The 26,350-nt window shown below is 41.2% G+C and overlaps 1 protein-coding gene across 6 annotated transcripts in view; it reads right to left on the bottom strand.

Annotated features, from left to right (window-relative positions):
- The window catches only part of CPNE4 (copine 4), a 390,994-nt gene that overhangs the window by 117,275 nt on the left and 247,369 nt on the right, over positions 1 to 26,350 (bottom strand). For all 6 annotated transcript variants that reach the window (XM_080674014.1, XM_080674010.1, XM_080674012.1 and 3 more), the window contains 3 exons: positions 23,837 to 24,016; positions 3,855 to 3,926; positions 993 to 1,067 (listed from right to left, as the gene is read on the bottom strand). In XM_080674014.1, the coding sequence (XP_080530140.1) occupies positions 993 to 1,067; positions 3,855 to 3,926; positions 23,837 to 24,016 (327 nt within the window). The remainder of the gene's footprint in view (positions 1 to 992; positions 1,068 to 3,854; positions 3,927 to 23,836; positions 24,017 to 26,350) is intronic.

Below are 26,350 nucleotides of genomic sequence, written 5' to 3'. Positions count from 1 at the left end.
CCTTATAACACCCTATCTTACCTGGATTCCAGGATAACCTGCATGTTAAGACTACTGAACTTGCTGGCCAATTTTGGCTCTAGGCCCCCTTGCTGAACCTTCCTTGGACTGCATGGCATTCCAGGACACTGCCCGCCCTTCCTTCCCTCTCTCCTTTACTCATGGTCAGACTTGCATCGTGGTCTGTCAGCTCTCCCAGACTTCCTCCCTATGTTCCCTACACAGGCATGTCTCCTAACAAAATCCTTGTATATTTAATCTTGTCTTGGATTATCTGAACTAACATATCTTTGAATCTGTTTCCTCATTTGCAAAACAGTGTTAACAATATCTGTTGCCTGGAAGTTATAAGAATGAATGAATGTGATAACACATGCAAAGCTCTTAACCCTGGCAAATATAGGTGCTTAATAAATGTCACTTTTCTTCCCTTTTCCATTTCTTCCTTTCCTTTAAAATGCCCCTACCAATGGGGTTAAATCATATTTACCCATGCATATCTGAGCTGTGGCATTTGGGAACAAATGAAATCTTTTTAAAAAAACTATTTTTATTGATTTTAGAGAAGAAGGGAGAGGGATAGAGAGAGATGGAAACATCAATGATGAGAGAGAATCATTGATCAGCTGCCTCCTGCACGCCCCCTACTGGGGATCGAGTCTGAAACCCAGGCATGTGCCCTTGGCCAGAATCAAACCTGGGACCCTTCAGTCCACAGGCGGACGCTCTATCCACTGAGCCAAACTAGCTAGGGCAACAAATGAAGTCTTAGTGTAATAAAAATTTCCTGATTTAATTGTAGTCTCTCTTCTATCTCATTAACTAATTCACAATTTGGGGAAAATCTTACTTTGCAGACCTCTCTGAAATCTCTGATCTGTTTAATAATGTAGGCTGAAAGGGGAAAAAAATAGCTATAGGGGAAAATCTGATTAAACTTTGTGAGCTGGCTTTATTACTTCCTTCAGTAAGGTTAATGCCAAACACTTTACCTTGTCATCCAATTTCCTCGCGTTGAATGCAAGTTCAACATAGTCATCATTGCCAGATAGTTCTTCAGCAATCACCTAAAGGAAAAAGCATGCATCAGCTGCAGTAACGGTTGGACCAATCAGCCCAGGAATTCATGAACAAATTTAGCTCATATTTGGTTCAAAATCAACAAAGACTGATGCTGGGAAAGGAGTTTTCTACAATGCTAGTAAACATGGCACAGCATTTCCAGGTGTTTAAGGCAACTCCTTAGAATAAACAATAGTAGATAACCAGATTTCATTTATGCTCAGCATGACAACACAACTGATGGGGTGTAGGCTGGAAGAAGAGACAATTTGGAGCAGCAGTTAGAAAGAACATTGGATGGCACATCCATAAATAATATATATATATATTATTTCCCTTTGGAAAGTTGCAAATAAGGAGGAGCAGTAACATTTCCCCACTGTTTTTAGACCAAAAAGGAATAGGGAAATAAACCAGTCTCTATGTCCTTTCTAAACCAATGATTATATGGCCATCGAAAAAATGTTCTAATTCCTATTTTCTTTTTTAATTGACTTCAGAGAGGAAGGCAGAGGGAAAGAGAGACAGAAATATCAATGATGAGAGAGAATCATTTATTGGCTGCCTCCTGCACTCCCCACACTGGGGATTGAGCCTGAAATCCAGGCATATGCCCTGACCGGGAATCGAACCGTGACCTCCTAGTTCATAGGTCAATGTTCAACCACTGAGCCACGCCTGCCAGGCTAATTCCTATTTTTCATAAAAGACTCCCCCTGGGGAGAAAGAGAGAGAGAGAGAGAGAGAGAGAGAGAGAGAGAGAGAGAGAGAGAGAGAGAGAGAGAGAGAGAGAGTCCTTAACTCTCAAGAACAAAATTCCTGACAGAGACTTTGGTATAAGTGAAAATATATTACCTAAGAGCCTCTTTCATAATAAGTTGCTTTCCAATATTTAATAGTCAGTGACTCTCAAAGCCTGGGAATATAAATTGGTGGAAAAACAGGAGAAAAACAATAATGACAAAAATCTAGGAACTGTCTAGTTATAGATATGTTCAACCATTCATAAATAATGTTTGGGACTTCACCAGGCATTTAGAGGTGTGGGACATAGATACCCTCCTCAAATTGCTTATGTCAAGCCACTGAGCTTTAATTCAATTATATCTCCATTTTATCTGAGCTCAACTTTTCCATTATAAGTTGGGTTCACATCGTTAGCCTCTGGAAAATTTTATTTTACACCTAATATTAAAGCCCAAAACTTTACCTACGAAGTAGGAAACGTGAGTCCAGATAAAGAGTAAAAACTCAATAATTTTTTTGGTAAACCAGAAACCATCCTAGGTAGATTTTCCATTTGGTCCTCTTTTGTACCTTGTCACCTTCATGCCTCTTACACTCCACTTGAGCAGTGGTCTTTAACTGTTTTGTGGTCTTTAACAGACACCTTTGGAAACACAATGGAAGTTATGATCTTCATCTGCAGAAGCTAAGGAAAAATTGCACATATTTTCAAGAATTTTCCAAAAGCTAAGAGAGCCTTTGTTTTGATCCAAAGACCCAAGATTAAGAGAAGTATTTAATTATTTAAAATTAAAAAGATAAAGTTTCTCTGGGATGTGGGTAGGAAGAAAATCTCCAAGATACCTTAGAGAAAAAGGTGGCAAGGTGAGGTTTTGTTCCATGAGAGAGACCCATGGCGAATCACACACCTGGCCCACCACCTGAGGCTTCTCTGAGTGTGTGGGCTTGGGGAATGAGCCTTGGGTCCCTGGCTTTTTGGAGTACCCAGGGGGTCTTCCAAGCCATTCGAACCATTTGTTCATCAGTGAGCATGGCAGTCAAGAGAAAGCTTTGGCATGACTGCATCATTTCGAATATTTAAGCAACAAATTCAGGTAAGTTATTATAAGAATGGTCATAACTTTCACCAGTAGGAATTCTTAGGACTTTTTCCTTTAAAAAGTGGCTTACATTAACAAAAAATCAATCAGTCACTTTTAAGTTAAAGAGAAATGTTCAAAGAAACTCAGAAGGCTTGCCTCCTGGCAATTTATCTCCATAGCAATTTAGGTTCGCATAGCTAACTGGCTAGACTGCTTTCTCTGCCTTTCTCAAAGGCTCTAATACAAGATGTCAACGTTTCAAATATAGGAATATGTAAGGTTTTATTTAGAAGTGCTCCCCGCATTGCCCATAGAACATTCTGCACGCACAGAAAGTTTCTATAATCTGCACTGTCCAAAATAGTAGCTGCCAGCCACGTGTAACTATTGTGCACTTCGTATGTGGCTTGTGGGACTAAGCAATGAATACCTGCTTTTATTTAATTTTAAATAATTGTACGTAAGCTCAAATAATCACACGTGGCTCAGACTACCAAATAGGACAGCACAGCTCCAAACTGTTATATTAAAAAAGAGAGTTGAATGCTGGGCTCTCTGGTCTTGAAGTAACAAATCAAACCTTGGACTAAATGAGATTAGAGCAAATTTGTAATTCTTCGAAAAATGAGAGGCAGGGATAGGTAGTTTTGATGATGTGAAAACCCCACACAATTCCATGTTCTTACTGAGCTCAATGACTCCATCGCTGTTCTCCACTAAAACCTATATTGCAATTGCAGAAGTGCTTAGTAAAAGTAAATGGCTTTACTTTCAGATCCTTTTTTTACCCCTTTCCCCCAGGGATGAAAAGGTCAAAATTGTATTGACAGGCGGAGGGAAAAAAAAAGAAAGAAAGAAGTGGCATCAGCTCCCAATAGCCACGGGGTCTGCTTTGCACAAGTCTGGTTTGCCCCAGCCAGCTCCACCCGGGCACCTGGCAGATGGTTGCATAGGGTGGCTTACCGTGATGGAGGACTTCCCGGCCGTGTTCCCATGCTTCAGCAAGGATTTGGACAGCTTCCTCTGGGAAACAATCTGCACAAGGAAACGAAAGGTGGAGATAGCAGTCATACAGCTGCAGGTCTGCTTAGTAAAGTTCCCTCTACAAATCCTTCATTCAGCTCTGCCTGAAACGAGGACATCTATGTGCATTCATTTTCCAAGGACTTTCCACAAACCTCTCCTAAACACAGGTATTTCCCTTTTCCTCTTATGGCGTGTGATGTAAGAGAATGTGTGATGAATGATAGATAACTCAGTCAATTAGAAGGTGGTTTAATGGCTGCTGAGAGATTGATATCAAAGTTAGATGGCAAACACTGGATATAGATACATGAAGATAAAATAGATGAAGTTTCAGAATCTCAAATCAGCACTAAAACCTCTGTGCGCAGTGGGGGGTGGGGGTGCAGGGAGGGAAAGAAAACCAGAATCTAAATATACACATTTTGTATCTATTAGTTCTCGAGTTCTATTTTTAATATATTCATTAGGAAGCTATAAAATAAGTCATCAGGAAACTGATGCTCAGACAAGCCAATATCAGTAATTGGGGTTATCTCCATGATTAAGTGTTAATGCACAATGTGCAATGACAATTAAAATTGTTTATATTAGGAGCTATTTTTAGCAGAACCTGCCCCACCCCCCTCCTCCCCTCTTTCTTCCTTTTTTTGAAAGAGATGTGTGACAAGGCATTGTGGCCCTGATGGATATGCTACCCATGATTCCCAAAGGAGAAAAGGCTTAAAAGAATCAAGTGAAAGCCAGGCTCCTGCCTAGAGAGAACAAAGTCACCTCTCGCTTAGGCAACTTCTATCTAAGACAACTCCCAGTGATCCTCACTTCCTGATATTCACCCCATTATGTAATTCCATCTCCTCGAGTGTGGATAGATCCAATGACTTATTTCTAATGAAGAGAACACCATAAAAGTGATGGGATGTCACTTCTGAGATTAATTTACCAATTGGATGTGCCTTCCTTCTTGCTCACCATTTCTCGCTCTCTCTCAGAGCCCCCCCGGGGGAAGCAAGCTGCAATGCTATGAGAAGCCCTGGAGAGCAGCCCATGTGGACAAGGCTTGATTTCCAGTCAAAAGCCAGCGAGAACCTGAGCCTGCCAACAGCCACATGAGTGAGCTTGGAAGCAGGTCCTCCCCCAAGTTGAGTTTTTGCATAACTCAACGGCAGCCTTGAGAGACCCTGCTCCAGAGGACCCAGCTATGCTGCCCCCTCACCCCTACCCCGATTCCTGACACACAGAAACGGTGAGATGTTTATTTTTTGAAAGTTGTCAAGTTTGGGGGTGACTCTTTAATGCAGTATTAGGTAACAATACACATATTATTTACAGAAAGAGAAGAAAGGCAATCACTCTGAAAAGCAGGAAGACAAACCTATTCTCTGAACTTCTTATATCTTTTTGTCTCAGTATTAGAGCAATGACAATTCTGAGTGTGCTAGAGTCAAATGCAAAAAGTTCAGAGAACTTCCATAGGTCAAGCAGATTTAAAGACACTATTGTTTAGTTAGCTATAATTGGAAGAGGTAACAGTATTTATATTAAAAAATCACCTCGTGATGATGGTGATGACAACAATGACAAGGACAGCAATGGGAACTCCCATTTAAGTAGTGCATATTATGTGGCAGGTGCTTTATTCACTCCACAAATATTTACTTAGCCCTACCTGAATGCTGGGCTTGAATTTAGGTATGAAGAATAGAATGGAGCTTATGTTCTGGTGAAGGAGATTAGAATTAACCAAATGGTCAAATGAACAAAGAGAGAACTCATCACAAAGGAGAGACACACTGGTGGTGGGGAAATGAATGCACAGATGGTGGGGTGGATGGGAGTAGACCATGTAAGAATCTCTTGTGGGAGACTAGGCAGGGGATGGTAGAGATGGAGAAAAAAGGCTGGATTTATGAGATATTTAAATGCAAAACTTTAGTCAGAATTTAGAAATGGACTGAATATGGAGGAAGAGGGAGGCATCATAAGTGCATCACCGGATCAGATGGTTGAGCCCTTCACTAAGATAAGGGATATGAGAAGAGGACATTAGGTTTGGGGGCAAAGAACACATGATCAGGTTTGGAACAGAAAATAGGTTGGAGGAGGTTGAAGAGGAAAGGAAGAGGGAAGGAAATGGAGCAAGCATGTGAGGACAATTCTTTCAGTAAGTTTGGCTATGAAGTGGGGAAGAGAGTCGTTTGCAGGGAATGAGAAATTGAGTAACGTTTTGATTTAGTGGTCACTTTGATGCTAATTTTACAGCCCCACAAATTTGGTATTATTAATTTCCTTTTCTAAATGAGTAAAATAGGACACAGAGAGCTTAAGTAATTTTTTCAAGGACACAGAGCTAAGAGGCAGGGATTTTATCATAGGTCTGATGTCAGAAACTGATTTCTAGCAACATTCTGACTGGTAAGCAAACTCATGACAGATATAGAAAATTCTCACAGTTGGATTTGTACTACATGTGTTTGCTTTTAAGCCCTGGATCCCATGTTAGTGTGCTTAACTGTGTAGAAGTTTGTAAAGAAGTTTGTAAATAATCAAGTTAGACCTCAAGAATGAATTAATCTGAAGGCCTTAGTTAAGGGCAGTGTAGCATAATTATTAAGAACATAAGATTTTTTATTTATAGCTGGCTATCAATAAAATGACATGAAAAATTCAGGTGCTAAAAGGAATTGGCATTCCATCCTATAGCTATTTCTGAATCCAAACTCCTCATCCTTTCCACCCTACTCATTAAGAACTTGCCAGTTGCTCTTGTTCTGTAGACAAATCATTATCCCTTCTCCCTCCCCATTAACAGATCATGAAAGCTACCATTTCCTAGAAAAATGTAGACATTATTCTTGAACTTGAGATGAACCAAAACACAGAGGAAACAGAAAACAAACAGCATTAGAAAACTCTAGTTTCTCTCCCGGGGTTTTTCAGCAAGGAGGGATGAAGAAGACCAATAAATACTTGACAAAACGAGGGCCACCAGTAAGCAGTTGCCAGGTCAACGTCAGACCCAAAAAAGGCAACATACCTCATTTCCCAAATAAATCTGGCCTCAGAAATACTTCTGTCCATTGCTATTGTGTTTCATTCACTTTGGTTACCTACCTGTATGGCTCCAAGTGACCTCAACAACCCACTCAGCACTGTAATAACCCACTCACTGGGTTATTAGGTGTGGGTAGATTATCTTTACAGGCTGTCTTCAAGATTATTCTTCAGGGAAAACCAAGGGAGACTTAATCAATGAGAACCTGGATGGTCACAGTTCTCCCATCACTTACCTAGAAATGCCAGCATTTCCATTTGTAGGGTGTCAAGAGAATACTACTGTGCTCCTGCTCCTGCTCCTGACTTTTACAAATTATAGGAAGATAAACAATTGCCCAGGAAATATTCCTTATTAAGAAGTGGGCAACTGGATATACAAATCAAGCAGGCAATTAAACTTATTTTACAGCCCCCGGGCCTCCATCTCAGCTCCAAAGAATGAGTGATAATTAGGGTTTGAAACCTTTCCTTATAATAGCGATCGACAACAGTGATGCTGCTATTCTCACAGCTGTTGGAAAAAATAGTAGGGATGCCCAGATGAAGCAGTGATCTACAGAGAAAAGCCCATTTGTTTGCAAATCCACTTCTCCTGTATGCTTTGTTGGAACGGAAGTAACTGCATCAGGCTCATGAAGGCTTTAGGTCTTGACAGAGGGTGAGAGAGAATGACAAGGACTCACCCTGGTCCCAGCTGACATTTGAGGCCAACAAATAGCTAGCTGTACTTGGCAATAAGATAAAGGGGATGTGCTTGTCAGAAGTCCTCTAATTTGATTATTTTCACCCCTTAGTGGGGTCACAGCTGCAATCCTTAGCATTCAACAAGAGTGGCATATAGGGGGAGGAAATAGAAGTTGGGACACTCTTTTTAGCAAAGTTGGACCAGAGGGACATTAGTCCCATTAAGTCCATGATTTGCATTCTCACATGGATATGGGGAGGAAGTGGTTCATCCCCTGTGAAGTAGACAAATTCTGAAAGCATAGGTCCTCATTTTATAGAGAAGTCTACTCTTTCATCTAGAAGAATGGGAACAAAGCCAGGAGAATAAGACATGCTTTGGCCAATATTTCAACAGGTGTATGTATATTCAACTGAATTTTCTTTCAAAGTCTTTCAAAACAGTCATTTCGGGGATTAAGCAGTTATTTTTCACAAGACTGCTTTTACTGAACATATTTTTCAGATGCTTTTTTGAAATAGCTGTAAGACTCTGTTGCACCAACAAACATTGATTGAAAACTTTCTCTGTGCCAGACACTGCTCTGGGGCTACTGTGGTGAACAGATTAAAAACACCTTTACTTGACAGTCACATATCTATTAGCCAGAACTGATAATCTCCAAAGCATGTATCAGAGACCTTTCATTCCTTAAAATTTTATATATTGTATAAAAAAAGTCTTTCTATAGTAAGTCTGGAAATCACAGGATTAGAAAGGCATCTCAACTGCAGGACATCAATAGAGCTTTAGTGGGAAATCCCCAAGGACAACCCTCTACTGAGCATTGCTTACAATTTTTTGGCCCCAGAACCCCTTTGTCACAAACAGCATGTCCAGTGCTCTGAAAACTACTAGTAGGATGACTATTACCTACTGGCTCATTGTAGCAGAAAGATCCCCTCAGGACTTATGATTGCAGAACTGGTAGGGCATGTCTTTGCCTGAAGGTTTTCTCTGGTATCCATGCCCATTGTCCACAGGCACAGCAGGCTGGAAGTGGGGATTATTAACACCATTTGGAGTGGGCCTTAACCAATGACTGATCACCACTGGTACAGAAATTCTCCAGCTTCTTTGCCCCAGGGCTGGGGGGTGACTCTGTGGTGTTTGTTCTACATAGTCACCTGAGTTTCCCCAGAGTATGGCATCCCTAACAGACTAATACACATAGTTCATGAGCCAAAGCCAGGATTCATTTCTTTATTGAAGCTACAATTGCATCTAGTGGCGATTTGTTAGACAATGCACCCTTTGTTTTATTGGCTAGTTTCTCTTTCCTGTCTCACTCCACTGGTGTTTCTTTCACCTCCCCAATAATCTACTTACTGTCCAATCCTTGACTGTTTCTGGGGAAAACAACCAAAACATTTTAATTTGTGTCAGATAATATGTCAAGTACTTTGTACACATTTATCTCATTTACTGTCATTTAATGATCAATCTTATTCTTGCTTAAAGAATTGAGATGAGAGGAGCAACGTTTCAAGAAATTAAGGAGTTTATCTAAGGTCATATAGCATTAGGTACTAAATTTCGTCCCCCCACCCAAAATTCTTATGTTGAACTCCTAACCTGAAACTTAACTGTATTTACTGATAGGGCCTTTAAGGAGATAATTAAGGTTAAATGCAATCATAAGGGGCCCTAATCCAATATGACTGGTGTCCTTATAAGAAAAGAAAGAAGCATAAGAGATCTTATGCTATGTGAGACTCACTGAAGACAGCCAGCAAAAGAGGCCTCACCAGAAACTAACCCTGCTGTCACCTTGGTCCTGGAAGTTCAGCCTCCAGAACTATGAGAAAAAAATTTCTGTTGTTTAAGTCATAACCAGTCTGTGGTATTTCATTATGGCAGCCCTAACAGATTAATATAAGCAGTAAAGCCAGGATTCATTCCTCATTGAATAAATATTTATTGAGTGTCCATTATGTGTTGGATGTTAAGAAAAGAATGATGACATAAGACAGATGCAGATACTGCCCTCCTAGAGATAGTCAGATGAGACACATGTCAAATTCCAACGCTGCAAGGAAAAGCAATGCCATGCCATGAGAAGGGTAACTGGCCTGGTCTAGGAGGTCAGGTAAGGCATTCCTTGAAGAAATTCTCCTGACTTGAAGACTTATGGAAGAGGAGAATCAAACAGAGAGGGGAGGGATGATGCTTCAGTGAAGGGAACAGTAGGTATAAAGGTCATATGCGAGTATGAGGAGCAGAGTTGAGTTTTAGGGACAGAAAGAAGATGTTTAATTTATCCCTAGAGACTACATACTTGATATACCTGACTCTAGGTACTTTAGCAACACTGTAGTAGGAGGAAAAAAGTGACCCCTGAAAGATATCCATGTTCTAATTCCTGAAAGATGTGTATACTACCTTAAAATGGCAAAAAAGGGATCTTTGCAGATATAACTAAGTTAAGCATCTTGAGATGGGGAGTTCCCCCTGGATTATCCATGTGGACCCTAAATGCAATCATAAGTGTCATTATAAAAGGAAATCAGGGGGAGATTTGATGAGATACACAAACAATTGAAATATGAAGACAGAGCAAAGAGAGATTTGAAGAGGCTAGATTTTTAGAGTGATGTGGCAATGAGCCAAGGAATGCCATCAGTCACCAGAGGTTGGAAGAAGCAAGAAATGGATTCTCTCTCAGGGCCTTCAGAAGGAGCAAAGTCCTGCCAACTTTGATTTCAGTTTTCACCCTCTAGAACTACGATACAAATTTCTTTAGTTTTGTTTAAGCCGCCAAGTTTGTGATAATTTGAAGTAGTAGACATAGAAAACTAAAACTGACTTGCCCATGACTGGGTTCAGAGTCCTAGGAAAAGATGCAATGATGGCCTCAGTGATGACAGATTTTAGGGAAATCTCTACCATCCCATTTCCTGCCCCAATACTTCTGGGCAATATCACCTCACCTGGTAGACATCAGACCTGCTCAAGGTAAATACTATGCCAGAAGAGCCTTCTCTTGGTGCTATTCTTCCCTCTCTTGGTCTCCTTGCTCCCACCGCTGACCCAAATATCCACACTCTTGTCTGAGCACTGAGCAACCCCTGAGAACTTTGGCCTCTTGTATGTCTTATCAATAAAGGAAAGCCTTAAAAATATTTTAAAGAGCATAAAAAGAAAACCCCTTCAAGGACTATGCTTTCTTTTGCTATTTCCTCTGCCTAGGATTACTCACATCTTCTCCCATTAATTGGCAAACTGTATTCATTCTTCAAGATCCACATTTCCACATTAGAAGTTGGGAATAGCTGCTGGGATAGAGGTGGGGAACCTTTTTTCTACCAAGGGCCATTTGGGTATTTATAACATCATTCACGGGCCATACAAAATTATCAACTTAAAAATTAGCCTGCTATATCTGGTCAAACATTTAATTAACTCATCCCTAATGCCTTGGCAGGGCCAGACCAAATGATTTAGTGGGCCTTATATGGCCTGAGGGCCAGATGTCCCCCACCCCTGGAGAAGGCAAGTGAAGTTGCCTGTGGGACTGAGAAGAACTTTTCCTTTGCTTCTCACACTGTGTTCTCCCCTTCTTATCCTATCTGGCCCCTTGCAGCAGCAGCAGCAGCAGCAGCAGCACCTGAAAACTTGTTTCTCAGACCCCACCCCACCTACTGAGTCAGACTCTGCATTTTAACAAAATCCCTAGGTGATCTGCATGCACATTACAGTTGAGAAGCACTGAGCTAGAAAGGGAGAACTGCATGTAGACAATTTTAGTTCAATATGATCAGATTTAAAAGATTTATAGTAAAGGAATTTTAAATGAATCTGTTCTGCTGAGTTAGACTTTTATTAATGGGTAAATGTGTAGGAAGCAAGAAAGGTACAATACTGAAACTTTCCCAGACATTCAGGGGAGAGGACATAAAACATGAGTATGTGTGGATATAAATTTTATGCAAAGTCAGTACAATTCTCACTCCCTAGTGGAGACCCACAAAAGAACCACCCTAGGGAAAATGATTCAGAATGACAGGAGCATTGAGTAATCTACTAGTTTGGGCTTCCTGTCTTAAGTTTTCTATTAAGCAGGGTTCTAATTACTTCAAGTCTAATTATAGGCTTTTACCCTTTCTCTGACTTCATTAGCAAGGGATGTAGTGGAGGAAAGGAGAGTTTCTGAGAGGGATTTAAGGACTGCTATGCCTTAATTATCCACCTTTGCCTCTGATGATGGGGGTAAGGTCCCATCATCACCACAAATGACCTAGCTCAGTTATTAAAGTTATTAATCAGAAGCCACCATTCCCTCCCACCTCCCGTCCGCAACAGTCACACCATGTAGCATACAGGAGAAGGAGGAAAGAGTTGCATCTCCAAGCAGCCTAATGCCCAGGGTAGAGCATTTTGTCAGGTCAAGGGCACATGATATCTGAATGAGATGGATGATGCAGGCTTTACAGGTGCTTCTTCCTAGTGATCATTGTCTAAATCTTGCTTTGAAAATGCTGGCAAGTGTTGCAGACTGGCCAAGGCATAGAATTGCTCAGCCTGCAATAGTAGGGATGTTGTCTGAGAGTCAGGAGGCCTGGTTTTAACTCATGGCTCCCCCACTTAGTAATAATGTGCACCTAAGCAAGTGGCTTCGAGGTTTAGGTGATTAGCAGGAAAACGAAGACATACTGGTGCTTTCCCATCAGGGGTTTGTGAGGATTAAATGAGATCATTGCAAAGTCTCAGCATAGGGTTTGGCAGTGTGTAAGAGCAGTTCTTCTGCCCTGGAACACTTTCCTGGATGTCTTTCCATGATGAATGCTCGCACTTTATTCTGGTCTCTCCTTAGAAAGGGCTTCCCTGACATTCCTATCCAAATTAGCACCCACTCCCTTCCCACCACTCTCTTCCTTATCCCAGCTGGTTTTCCTTCAGAGGGCTATTATTATCTGTTATTATATTATGTAGGAATAGGTAAGCTCCATGAGAGTAGGGCTTTGCCAACATTGTTTATGGCTGAGGCAGCACTATTTGAAGAGTGTCTAGCATATCCCAAGTGCCCAATAAATGAATGAATGAACATACGCATATGTATTTGAACGGATGAATATATGTATATTAGCTTTTCATTATTATTGTCTGCAGTAAATGCATCATTCATTGAATAAATGAACGACTGTATGGATGAATGAATTCATAAAGGTTATTTCCATCTGATTGTTAACTTGAACTGCTATGTGAGCAACAGGTCTCTAATGAGGGAAGAATGAGGTCAGGGATATTTCAGATAAACACTCACAACTGGGGTATCTCTTTGCCAGTGGATGTCACGGGGCATCCTGAGCTGGGAGGGAGATATTTTTTAGATATTGGAGTCAATTTATCAACTTGCGGGAAGGTTGCTTCTGTCTTGACCTCTCTGAGCAGTTTTACAGTGATAGCATTTAGGTAGAATTGCTACTCCATTTTTTTTCAATCTGCAAAGGCTTGTGGAAATTGAACACAGTGTGGTAGGCAATGTGGCATAATGGGGAGGCAGGTATTGAAATCAGATCAACTTCACTGAACACAACACCATGGCTACAGCAGGGCCCCGAATACCAGGCTTCTTCCCTTCTACTGACTGCTTATGAGAAAATCAGTGGGAAGACTTGGGAGATTTGTAAAGGCATATGGACATTTTTTTTATTAAGTACATGAAATGGAAGCTCAATGGTAGTACAGTTTAGGAATAGGGAGGAAGAGCTTAGCACTCTGAATTTGAATCCAAATACCTATTGTTGCATCTTGGCTCTGCTATGTAAGGAGAGGTGTAATCTTGGCCTACTGGTGATGATGATGATAACATTGATAGCACCAAGCTCACAAATGCCTGGCACATGATCAGCTCTTAGTAAATATTAGCTAGGAAAAGGACCTATTATCACAAAGGAACCATCAATTCTATTGTTCTAATTGGGACACTTTTGAAAATGAAAGGGGACAGTGCTAATAATTAAACCATGACAATAGGTATAAACTGGGATGGCCTAGCCCAGTGGTCGGCAAACTCATTAGTCAACAGAGCCAAATATCAACAGAACAATGATTGAAATTTCTTTTGAGAGCCAAATTTTTTAAACTTAAACTTACTTCTTCTAATGCCACTTCTTACAAACAGACTCGCCCAGGCCGTGGTATTTTGTGGAAGAGCCACACTCAAGGGGCCAAAGAGCCGCATGTGGCTCGTGAGCCACAGTTTGCCGACCACTGGCCTAGCCCTAGGTGAATGAAGTCCTCGTTTACCCTACAGTTGTTCCCAGGATGCTCAACATGGAAGAATGAATCTCCTCCTTGGAAGTATTGAGCAGAGGACCAGAACATCAAAGAGCTGACCCTGGCTAAGCTCAGCACTGCTTTTTTCTTCCTCCCCAATCCACGCTGTTCTGATTCCACTGGAATCCCACAGCAAATTTCTCATTAGAGAGAGAGAGGTTTGAAGAATTTCTGCTCCTTTGTTCCTGATAACTGGCTTGGGAATGTGTGCAGACCTCAGGCTCCTGGAGGCAGATGCTAAGGAAGAGTGGGTGAAGCATATAAACAGCTCACTCGGGGTCTCAGCTGACCTGCCCTAGTGCACAGAGATGCCCCAAAGGTTCACATTCCACCCAAAACATAGTTAATGAATTCACACCTGTTCTCATTTTGTCCTTAAATCTGAAACCAAGACTCCTGGGAGTGATCGTGTAACCCAAGCAGTTATTGCTTTTTTTGTTCTCCCCTGAACTTTATTAATAAAAATATTCTCTTTCCCTAAGTAGGTTCGAATTGGAGATTCTAGGCTTTGGGGAGGATGTCCATGCAGTTCCATGGATGCTTCCTTAACCTATTCCTTATTAATGTTCCCAGCCTGCCGGGGGTCTCTTCTGTAATCAAAAACAATATTAAAAACAATTAGCATCAGACTACCCACGCAAAGCCTTCTCCCTGGGGCCAGTGCAGTGGGACCCAAGCTTTATCTGCGGCATCTGTAAAATGCTCTCAAACACCTAACAGAGCACAGCTCCACAAATACCTCAGCCAAAGCATTTCCCCCAAATTAGGCTCCTTTGCATGTTTTGAAGTTCTTCATATGTTTAAGAATCAATACAATACTTAAGGGTCATACTCCTCTACCTGAATATGAGTTCCCTGAAATCAGCAGGCTTTACAGGTTTTATTATGTTTGTACTAGTATTTACTAGTATTATAGAAATATGTCCTCCTACTCCTGTGGTCTATGAAGAAATGGGTTCTTTAAGAGCTGGTACCATATTTTTCTCTCCCCTCCTTTGGGAGAGAAGACATAGTTTAGTCTTATGATACATTGGATACTCAGAAATGTTTATGATAATCAGCAACTAAATTTCATAAGTAGCCTAAACTAAACAAACAAACAACAAATTTTGCAAGTTCTAAAATAATTAAAATAACTTTATAAATAGTTCAAAACGTTATTTTGGTAAATAAAAATAATTGGTAGAGAATTAAATTGGGAGCCACTCTATTACTTGGTGAATTGACTTTTTGGTTAGTTGGCATATTGAGGATTCAGTTCTTGGTGCTATAGTGTCTTATGCTTCAGGGCTAAGACAAATGTATAAGGCACTCAAGTATGCTAACAGAGAAGGTATAACAAGACAATGTTTGCAGGGAAAGGCAAGGGCTAAATTACGGGGAGGGCATGCGTAAACACCATGGAGACAGGGTGCAGAGTGGACTTTATCAGTTAGTCATTCTGAGTGGGTGACAGGGATTGGAATGAAAGCTGGTTGGGAGCTTTGGTAGAGGTCCTGGGAGCTGCTTTCAAACCCAAGTGGCACCCAGCTGGTGTGGCTCAGTGATTGAGCGTCAACCTATGAACCAGGAGGTCACGGTTTGCTTCCTGGTCAGGGCACATGCCCAGGTTGCAGGTTCAATCCCCAGTATGGGTCATCCAGGAGGCAGCCAATCAATGATTGTCTCTCATCATTGTCCCTTCCTCTCTGAAATCAATAAAAACATATTTAAAAAACAAAACCAAGTGGCATATGTGGCTCTTTGTATGGGTAGACAGGTCCAGAGCACATTGGAGGGGTGACCTGGGGGCCAACTGCCCTGAACCATACTGGTTTAAAAGGTTGGGACCACAACAAACATCAAGAGTTGCTCAGAGGGAAGGTAGGGGAGGGTGGGGTAAGGGGGAGAGATCAAGCAAAGGACTTATATGCATGCATATAAGCCTAACCAATGGACACAGATAACAGGGGGGTGAGGGCATGAGTGGGGGGAGGGGGTTGGGAAGGTAATGGGGGGAAGAGGACACATATATAATATCTTAATCAATAAAGAGATTAAAATGAAAAAAAAAAGAGTTGCTTTTTAGTAGTGACATATCAGTTCTTGCAAATTCTCACCCAGTTCCAGATCTCTTGCCCTTCTTCCATGTAATCATAAGGAGTTAGGAGAGATATCATATTACTGTGAATGTATATGGAACAGTATATGGAATGTACATGGAACAGAATGTATATGGAACAGTTAAACACAGGTCCGTTTTAATTGCCATGAAATAATCCTTTAAAAACTATCTTTGAAATTAAGTAGACATAAAGAGTGGCTTTCCTGGGGAGGGGTTCTTAGGGAGGAGATACAGTCTGCGGCTGAATGATGTGCTACATCATAGATGAGAAGAGCAGGGGATGGGATGGGGCTGGGAACAGGGAGCATTCTAAAGAGGGATGAGAATGCAGGGACAATGCTTATTTTCAGAGACAAGGGGAAAGGAAAGAGATAAATGAGAATCATTGACTATTGAACTGTTAATACTTAGAGATTAATCAGAACAAAACTTCGCTCTATAAATGAGGTCACTACATTAGAGAGGTTAAGCACACTGCCCAAGATCACACAGGGAATTGGTGGCAGATCCAGGACCGAGGACTCAAGACTTCCGTCCAGGACGTTGTAAAGGAGATTTAAAGGTACAAATGGAGGACTCCAGAGAAAGCAGAGGAATTTTCCTAGGATCTGAGTTTTAAGAAGATTACTTGTCTGACCAAATCAGAGAAAAAGACAAGGATTAATTTTGTTCTCCTCGGAGAACTAAGGGCTTGCTCACTCACAATCATTCTATGTGAATCCCACCCACCAATGAACAGAACAGCAGTCAGCATGGGAAGCAGTACTACTTCCTGGATTTCTCAGCCAGTTCCTGGGAGCTGAGAAGATGGTATTGACTTGTAACATCATTTATCACTCATGGAGCTTCTGCTTACACTGATTCTGCAAAATTAAGAAAAGCTTTCCCTGTGAGAAGCAGAGGTAAATGATTTGCCAGCTTAACGTGTAAAATTGACTTCCCTGGGCCATCAATTTTATGCCATGAAGATATTAGATGTTATGCAACAAAATGCCAATCTGAGGAATCGCACTGTGGGAATGATATAGAGTTTGGATAACACTCTCTTCACTGTCATACCCCAGTGTCCTCCAATTGGGTTCACCCCAATCTGAGACCAAATTTCCATTGATCACTGACAGCTTGTGGTCTGCCCATCCTTCAAGGGGCCATTGTGGCTGATGCAACCCTAACACTCACCTGTGTCAGGAAAGGAACCCCCCAGTCTGGATAATAGACCTTCAGCTACATTTAGTGGACGAGAGAGCAAACTCCGGAAATCTAGATCTTCGCCAAGAACATAAGCTCAAAGCCATGTACACAGCACTTTGTGGGACTGTAAACTTTATGAAACTTGCTTTTCCTGCTCTCCAGATGTTCTCTTTGTCCTCCTTAATTTCTCCAGACAATTTGGCCCAACTATTAGTTCTTTCACAATGAAAACTAATGATACAGTGTCCAATACTCATTAGCATTCCTCTCCCCAAGGCTCGGGGGCAATGGTTCCCAAAGTGTGGCCCCCAACCAACAGCATCCCCACCACTTAGAAATACAAATATTGGGTCTCTTGCTAAATCATCTGAATCAAGAACTCTGGGGGCGGGGGGGTGGGCGCAGAGCAGCACTCTGTGTGTTAATAGGTCTCTAGGAAATTCTGATGCAGTTCAAATCAGAGAACAGCTTCTCTGAGGGATGATGGTACATGATCTCTCTCAGGGATGAGGGTCAGAGACCCCAGACAGTCTAAGATTACTTCAAAAAGTCACAGATTTCCTGCTCCATGTATGAGAACATAAAGCAGGACATTCTTGGTTCTTTAAACAGATGTTCTGTGAACTTTGCGGGGGGAAAATACATGAAAGAAGAGCCACATGGCAATGAAGAGAGGAGGACTTTGCATAATTATAACTGTCCTCCAAGGCATGGAGAAGGGAAAGGGATTGAGGTACAGTGAGTGCCTAGCTTAGTGGCTGGTAAATAAAAGGGCCTATAGAAAGTTAGCTGCTGTATTTATTACTTAATTTTTCAGACCATTGGCCACCGTATTGGTACACGAAGGAGTAGAAAAATACTGGGATGAATGAAGCAGTTAATAAGCAGTGAAAAAAAATAATAAAGGCATTGTATTAAAGAAGATCAGCTTGCTGTCCTACTTGGTGAAGGGCCATGTATCTCCTTGACACGCCCTCTGTTGGGGGCAGCAGGCTTGGTTCCTGGTCTCCTTTTGGCCAACAGAAATCCAAGGATTTCTCCACGTTCAGCCAGAAGGAGACACAGCTTTCCAAGCACCCTGCAGCCCTGTGATTTGCCCCCCTCAGCCATCTGCCGAGAACACGCAGTTCTGCCTTGAGTGCTCTTGGGGGACGTGAACCTTCCTTTGGCATAATTGCTCAGTGCTAAGTCACTTGCTGTGCTTGTACCAACTTCATGGTCAATGCCAATTGCTAGCATGCCTGGGGCTGCTATTTTCCTTTCCTAAAGGCCACGAGTCCTGCTGTTTCACATGACAGAGTGAGAATGTGTCAATCGCAGATGGACAGAGCAAGGACCTGTGGACAGCTTTGAGGAAACAGGCTTTGAATGTGTGACTGCCTGCCCGGGTTTTGGGGAGTCACTTTCCCTCTCCTTTTCAGCATCAGCTGTGGCCAGGTAGGAACTGGAACACTTGCTCCTGATTTGAAACCATTTTTACTTAAGAATAGTCTGAGAAAAGTAAATCTCTCTCTCTCTCTCTCTCTCTCTCTCTCTCTCTCTCTCTCTCTCTCTCTCACACACACACACACACACACACACACACACACCTGTACACTGAATCCTTTGATTAAATAAAGTACTCAACAAGTTTGAGGCAAATAAGTTCAGTTTTACTAACTGTCCACAACATGAGTGTTCTGTCATAATGTGTTCATGCTTTTTATTGCCACCTTCACTCCTTAACAACAATATTGGTCCCTATGAGTGTCAATTTCCCCACCATTTCCTTGATTCTTACCACCTAATAACAGTTTCCATATCCCGAGTGCTCTCTCTGTGCCAGGGACTCTGCTAAGCACCTTATATGTATTTTGTTGATCTTCACAATAGTTTTTAAGGCCAGCATTACTATTATCTCCATTTTGCACATGGGGAAACTGAGGCTTAAATAGCTGCAGGAATATGCTCTGGACATACAACTTGAGAGCAGCCGAGCTGAGATTTAATGCTAGACCATTAGACTTCCTAGCCTGTATATATGACCATTAGACTTCCTAGCCTGTATACTTGAGCATTACAGAACAGTGCCTGAGGTCTGACCACACCATTCCTAGGGTTGTTCAACAGCTCCTACACCCAGTCATTCCCTGCCTAACTAAGCAGTACAAGGAGTTGTAAAGAAGAAAAATGTTGATGATTTTTCTTTTTGCTTGATCACACTAGAGAGAACAACTTAAAAAAAACAACACAGAGAAAAACTCTCATTCATACCTAAATGTCAGAATCTGTGAAGCTATGGAGGTTAAGAGTACTGCTTGCCCTTCACAAAGATCTCATTACAAATGCATGTATCTGGTATGTTACTCTACACAGAGAAACACCCAACTAAAGTTTTTGACTTTAAGACAACATCAAGCATCAAGTTTACACTTTTACCTGAGAGTAGAGATGTTCTTACATACTCAATGATTTTTTTTAAAAATCCTTTATGATTTGTTTACATATTCAATAAATTTCCCTCCAAAAACATTCTTTTTTTTTTTTTAGTGTTTGAAACAAAAGAAAGGGTTTTTTTTTTTTCTTTTTCTGGAAACTTTTTTTTTAATTGTTTGAAGTATTACATATAGTAGTACATATGTCTCCTTTTTTTTTTTCCCCATTGACATCCCCCCGGCCTCCCCTTCCCCCCAGTACATGCCTTTACCTGCCTCCCCCCAGTGTCTTGTATCTATTAGTTATGCTTATATGCATGCATACAAGTCCTTCGGTTGATCTCTAAAACATTCTTATTGATGGATCTCACTCCTTCCATGCTACCAATGACCACCTTCAGGGAGTTAGCTCCTAAATCTCTTATCATCTCCAGACCCATGTAGTCAGCCACCAACTCGTGACCTGTTCTGGTTTCTCCATACACATCCCGAGCTGAACATGCCAGCATCACATTCTATTCCCCAACTCACTCCTCAGTCTCATATGACTTCACCAGTAACCTAAGCCAGTAATCCAAGCCAGGTATCTCAGAACTCCTACTCCCTCAAACCATCTCCATGGCTTGTTGATTTTGACCTTGGATGAGCTCTTCTCTGGCTCTCCTCTTTTCAACCTCCATGACCACTGCCCTCTTCATCTCTTTCCTGTTACTGCACTAGTTCCCTAACTGGTTTCCCTGCCTCCACATCCATCCTCCCCCATCCACCCTTCACAGGAATGCCAAAGTGATCTTTCTAGTACCTACATCCAATCTTGACCTTTCCCTGGTTAAAACCCTTCAGGGCCTCCAGTGCATTATGTCCACTGTGTTCTCCGAACGTTAGAGAAAGGTATTTAAAAGCCTCATGGTCTGGCTCCTCCTCTCCTATCTAGACTCCTCTATCCCTTTCCCATGCTCATATGATCAACTGGATATGTTGATGTTCTCTTTCATCCTTGTGCTGCTATGTCTTTGTGTGTGTCAGGAGAGTCCTTGTCTCCTCATCCCCGCCCCCCTTCCCATCCCTGGCCTTTTCTCTGCTGGTGAATTCCTACTCATCATTTAGAGATTCAGGTCCAGACTCATCTTTTTTTTAAAGATGTCCCTGATTCCCATGAGGCAGAGATGCGTCTTTCCCCGATAGACATCCTGGGAAACACCCCTAACCTAGCAGTTAGTAATATGCATGCTAATTGTTTATTTCCTAGTCTGTGTCTCCAGCTAATCATAAGCTTTTCTGGGGCAGGGCTTCTTTTTCACCTTTGTGTCTCTAGTACCTAGCATGTTACTTGGCATAGCTAGGGCACTTGCTAAATGCTTGTTGAAAAAAATGAATAAATGAATGAATGAACCTTATCATGTTAAAAAATTTTTCAAAGTTCACTAATCAATACATTTGACTTGAACACTTAAGATATGTAAAACATGGTGTTCCATTAGACATAAGTGCTGAATGTGGCCTTGGCCTTAAGAAACTTGTAGACTAGGTATGGGGATCAGATAAATATGTATAAAAATAAATGTTAATTATGAGAGACATTATTTAATAAACTGATAAAAAGTATATTCTCAATGCAATCCAGAATGAGTTGCTAAATGAATGAAATGAAGATAGGTTACAGGATCCTGAAGTTTGGCCTGGGAAAGGGGATCCATAACTTCCCCACCTGCTTGGACTGTGTTCCTCTTTCTTCCCACTGGATGCACTCTCCTCTCTTTCAAGTTTCACTGTACATATCACTTCCCATCAGAAGTCTTCCAGGACCTCCTCTCCACCTGATGCCATTCTCTTGATGTTTGGTCTCCTATTCTACACTGAGTGGCCAGATTATTATGATCTCTGAACGCATAATAATCTGGCCACTCAGTGTATATCCTATATAATAAAAGGCTAATATGCAAATTGTCCCCTCGACCAGGAGTTTGACTAGCAGGCAGGTCAGCCAACCACCCATACCCCCTCCCCCTGGCCAGGCTGGCCGGACCCCACCCATGCACAAATTCATGCACCGGGCCTCTAAAATAAATACAGACACAGACAGACACACACACACACACACACACACACACACACACACACACACATAGTGGCCAGATTATTATGCGTTCAGAGATAATAATAATCTGGCCACTCAGTGTATTTGTCTCCTTAGCAAGAATTATAATGGTTGTAGTTTAATTGCTGGTGTAATTAATTGCTTCCCTCTTTATCCCCTACTAGACCCTGAGCTGCTGGAGGGCAGGGACAATGTTTTTTTGGCTCACCACTATATATTGGCATCAAGCACAATGCCTGGCACAAAGTAGAGGGTCAAGGACTTAATGAGGTTTGTGAGAGACTAAAGATGTAAGTGTGAGGGTCACTTGCATAGACAAAATGATCAAAGATTTGGGTGAAAAAGATCATTTATTCACAGGATGCTTACATGGATCTACATCTATTTCTTGGGATAGGATTTGACTTTTATGCATAAGGGATACCCATCATCTAAGGAAAATCTTGGAGTGGCTCATTTATGTTTCTAAAAGATGCCACTTTAATCACATTTTAAATTTATTTATACATTACAGAAGTACATTTTAAACTCATTCATTTACTCATTTATTCATTCAATGCCCACTTTTTGGATGCTGTACCTGGCAGGACACTAGAACTATCTGCCATCAATTCTTTTCAAAAGTCACAAGAAGTTTATATTTATGAAATATATGCCAGGTTCTCTGTCTGCCTCCCCTCAGCTAGACTTCCACATTGGACTTTTGCCTTTCATTAAAGGAACAAGAAAGAATCTTATGAAAGTAATCACTGTATTTGCTGGAAATGGGTAACTGAGGACATTGTCTGTGTTGTCACTCAGTGTTCACCTGGGAGACATTTCTTTTTAGCTATAAGTGGCACGAGGCATGGTAAAAACAAATAAAGAAACCAGCATGCATATGTGCCCTCTCTCTACCAGGCAGACTCTTATCTCCACATGGAATTGATGCTGGTTTTGTGGAGTTAGAGGCTCAGATAATTAGGAATCCTTCTTTGAGAAAAAAAGTACAAAACTACAAATAAAAATGTAACACAGAGCCTTGAAGAAATCCACAGGAGAAAGGGGCTCTGAAGTTCAGCTTCACTGGTTTCACAGTAAATCAGCACCTGACCTTGGTTCAGTGAAACTGGTGTCCTCCGCCCCTTACCCTGCCACTGTTGTTCTGACCTCTCTTCCTTTTTTATCTTGCTTTCTTCTCCAACCCCTGAACTATATTTTTTTCAGCAGTTGGTCTCACAATGACTTCTTTGATTCTAGCCAGCAGAAACTTCTCCCTATTGCTTAAGAAGCGTCATAAGTTGCTCTATTTGAGATGCATAAAGAATGCCTTCTCCAATCAGAGTGTCTGATACTTGGGCCCAGGGACGATTTCTCCATTTAGAGCTTCCCTGAGCACCTACTAAAGTTCTGGGTACAGTAGGAAGGGAAGGAGAAATGGAAGGGTGTTACAGAAGCAAAATGATGGGATTTGGAGGGAGGCCGACCTGGTTCAAGTTCTAGCTCTGCCACTTTTTAGTGTGGTGCTTAAGCTGAACCTCTCTGCGTCTTGGTTTTCTCACTGACAAATATATACACTAATGGTTTTCACTTCGTATCAATGTTGTGAAGATTAAGTAAAAGCATTTATTTATTCACCAGATATCTATTTAGCCCCTGTCCTGGGCTATTTTGGGCACAAGAGGCTTGGAATACATGTAAATGCACAACATTCCCTGTGTGTGGGTTCTTACAGTTGAGTTGGGAGATGGAAATCTATAATGTATCAGGATATGGCTAACACAGACACACAACCAGAGCAGAGTAGGTGCTCAATAAAAAGTTGTTAAATAAATGAAGGAATTCAGAAAAAATGATTAATTTTGCAAATGGGTAACTCTTCACATATTTGTAGCATCATCCTTATGTAAATATAATGGATATGACAGTGCATGGGAAATCATAAAATGTTGCATGTAAAAGAAAATAAAACCAAGAGAAAAAAAACAAGCATGGACTGAATGAGAGGAGAGAGAAAATGGGAGGAAGAAAGACCCTACGAAGGCGAGAGGGAGGAAGGGACATCTGTTGACCGACCTGGCCAAGCGTGCACTCCATGCCACCAAGGAAGTCAGCCTCCTTCAGCCCATTGTGGTTGCTGCTGATGTCATGGACCTCAAACCGCAGGCGCTGCACCTCTTCAAAGTAAAAGTCCACAGTAAACAGTTTTGAATACACTGGGTTTATGCAGGTGCGAATCACCTCTGTTCTGTCAACCTGCAAGGAGAGAGGGAGAGAAAACCCATCAGGGATTAGGGCTTTTTATTATTAACCTTTAGGCAAATTAATTTTATGGTGCTTCGCCCTTTTGCAAACCATAAATGCCCTCCATCAAGTCACCATGGCAAGCAGTTCAAAAATCTTCAAGGAAGGACTCTCAGAGAATGAGCCATGTTTCAAGGAGGAAAATCTTATTAGACAGGATAATGTGAAGCTTTGTATTTAAAGATTTAGTGTTGTTAGGTAATAGGGCAGCAAGATGGATCAATTATTAATGATTGCCTGGAGCCTTAGGATGACAAAGAGTCTGAGGGCACGTGTGGGCTCAGGAGGAGAGAAATCAGTCATAGATAAGTGATGTCTGGTGGCACAGTAATGGTAACTGACTGTGTAGGTCCCCATTTTAGCCAATCTTACTCTACATAGGATATGTAACTCATAATTCCCAGCATAAAAAAGGCCAGGAGAATGGATATGAAGGTAACTACCTTGGTCTTGAGTATGCCTTACTTGGGGTTATCATGTTTACTCAGTCATTTCAGTTCTCTAGGCTTCAGTTTCCTTATCAACAAAATGAGAATTAGAGGATGAAAAGCCACATTCACGCATGGCAACATGTGGTAACTGCCCTATTCATAAGGGGCACTCATTCTCCAGTTTCCAACCTCTTCTCTCTCCATGAATTTCCCTGCCTGGCCTCTAGACATATCTTTGCAACATCTGGTCCATATTTATAGAATAATGAGCCATACAATAGATATGTAATTATATTCATATGGTATCTTTTGATAGAGAATTTCAAAATGATCCCCAAGAAGTAATTTATAGGTGGATCTGACATCCTTATGATACAGACAAGGAACCTTCTCTCCTGTGGGTGGAAGAATAGAGTCAAAGGCAGGCTTACAGTCCATCCAATTCTAATCTATGTCCCTCTACTTTAACCACCCTAAATGGCACAAATGGCTGATTTGCACTGACCCTTCTGCTTTTCTTCTCATTTCTTGATTTTCAAATGATGATCCCACATGGGTATAAAGTACACAGTCGCATCAAGCCAGGCAGCTCAGACAGACTATCCAAGGCAAACTCCCAGCATGCAACACTGAATGAAGAGGTGTTTTTTTTTTTGAAGAAAATGACTGGTTGGAAAGAAATTAGGCCATACACATTTGCATTACCAAGGTAAGTAATTTCCAAAGATAATCTCTAACAGCACATGAGTGCTCAGGAAAAGAAGGAGAATGATGATAGAAGACATGCTCTCAAAACTAAATGCTTATTTGAAAGATGTTTCAAGCCCTTCTGCATCCCCAGCCATTATGGGAGATGATGATCTTTTCTGGAGACTGAAGCCAGGTTTAATCTGAGCAACAGAGCCTAAGGTAGCTCATGTTTCTCCTTGAGATGTGATAAGGTCAAGGTGATTGTTTCCAAGACTGTCCACTAACTGATGTACTGGCGGCATCAGAATCAACCAAGCAGCTTTCTGCAAAACTCAGATTCCTGTCCCTTCCCGCAGCAATTTTGACTTGGTAGTGTAAGGTGGGACCCAGAAATATGTACTTTTAAGGGTGTCCCAGGCAATTCTGATGTAGGAATATCAGAGTAAAGGATTGAGAAGATGCAGGGTATATCCCTTCCTCTTGTTTGTTTGTTTGTTTACTTGTTTTGTTTTTGTTAAGATTTATTTTAATCTTGCTGGCTCTCTGTTACCAAGTCTTCAAAAAGTGTGCTTATCACCTCTCCTCCCTACTCATAATGCCTGATATATTCATGTTGCTCTATAGTTTTCAGAACATGTTCACATCAATTTTTAACTTGATGCTTACAACAATCATGGGATGCGACTGTACATTATTTTATATATAAGAAAAGTCAAGGTCAAATATCAGGTGATAGAGTGGGCACATGAGTTCATGTCTCCAGACCTCAAAGTCTGGACTGTCTTCCTTAATTCAAGTTTACTCATGAGCATCCCTTGAAAATGAAAATGAAAAATGCAGCTAGGTTATTGCATGACAGTGATAGACTTAATCATTGAATATTGCTTTTGATGAAATGCTTTTAAAAAATGTTATGTACAACATTTTTCAGTATAGCACTAAAGTTTATAATAGATAATACTCATGGAATGCTCTTACTTTAAAAATGCATTATTCAGGTATAATTCACATATAATAAATCACATCTACATAAAGTGTGCAATTCAACAAGCTTGACATATGTACATACATGTGAAGTCATCACCACAATCAAGATAGTGAACATAACCATTGCCCCCAAAGTTTGTTCATGCTCCTCTGTAACGCCTTCCTGTCATCCCTCCCA

Source organism: Plecotus auritus (assembly GCF_963455305.1).
Source record: "Plecotus auritus genome assembly, chromosome: 6".
NCBI classification, from domain to species: Eukaryota; Metazoa; Chordata; class Mammalia; order Chiroptera; family Vespertilionidae; genus Plecotus; species Plecotus auritus.
The sequence above is the reverse complement of the archived record's forward strand: the minus strand, read 5'-3'. Positions and strand labels throughout refer to the sequence as shown.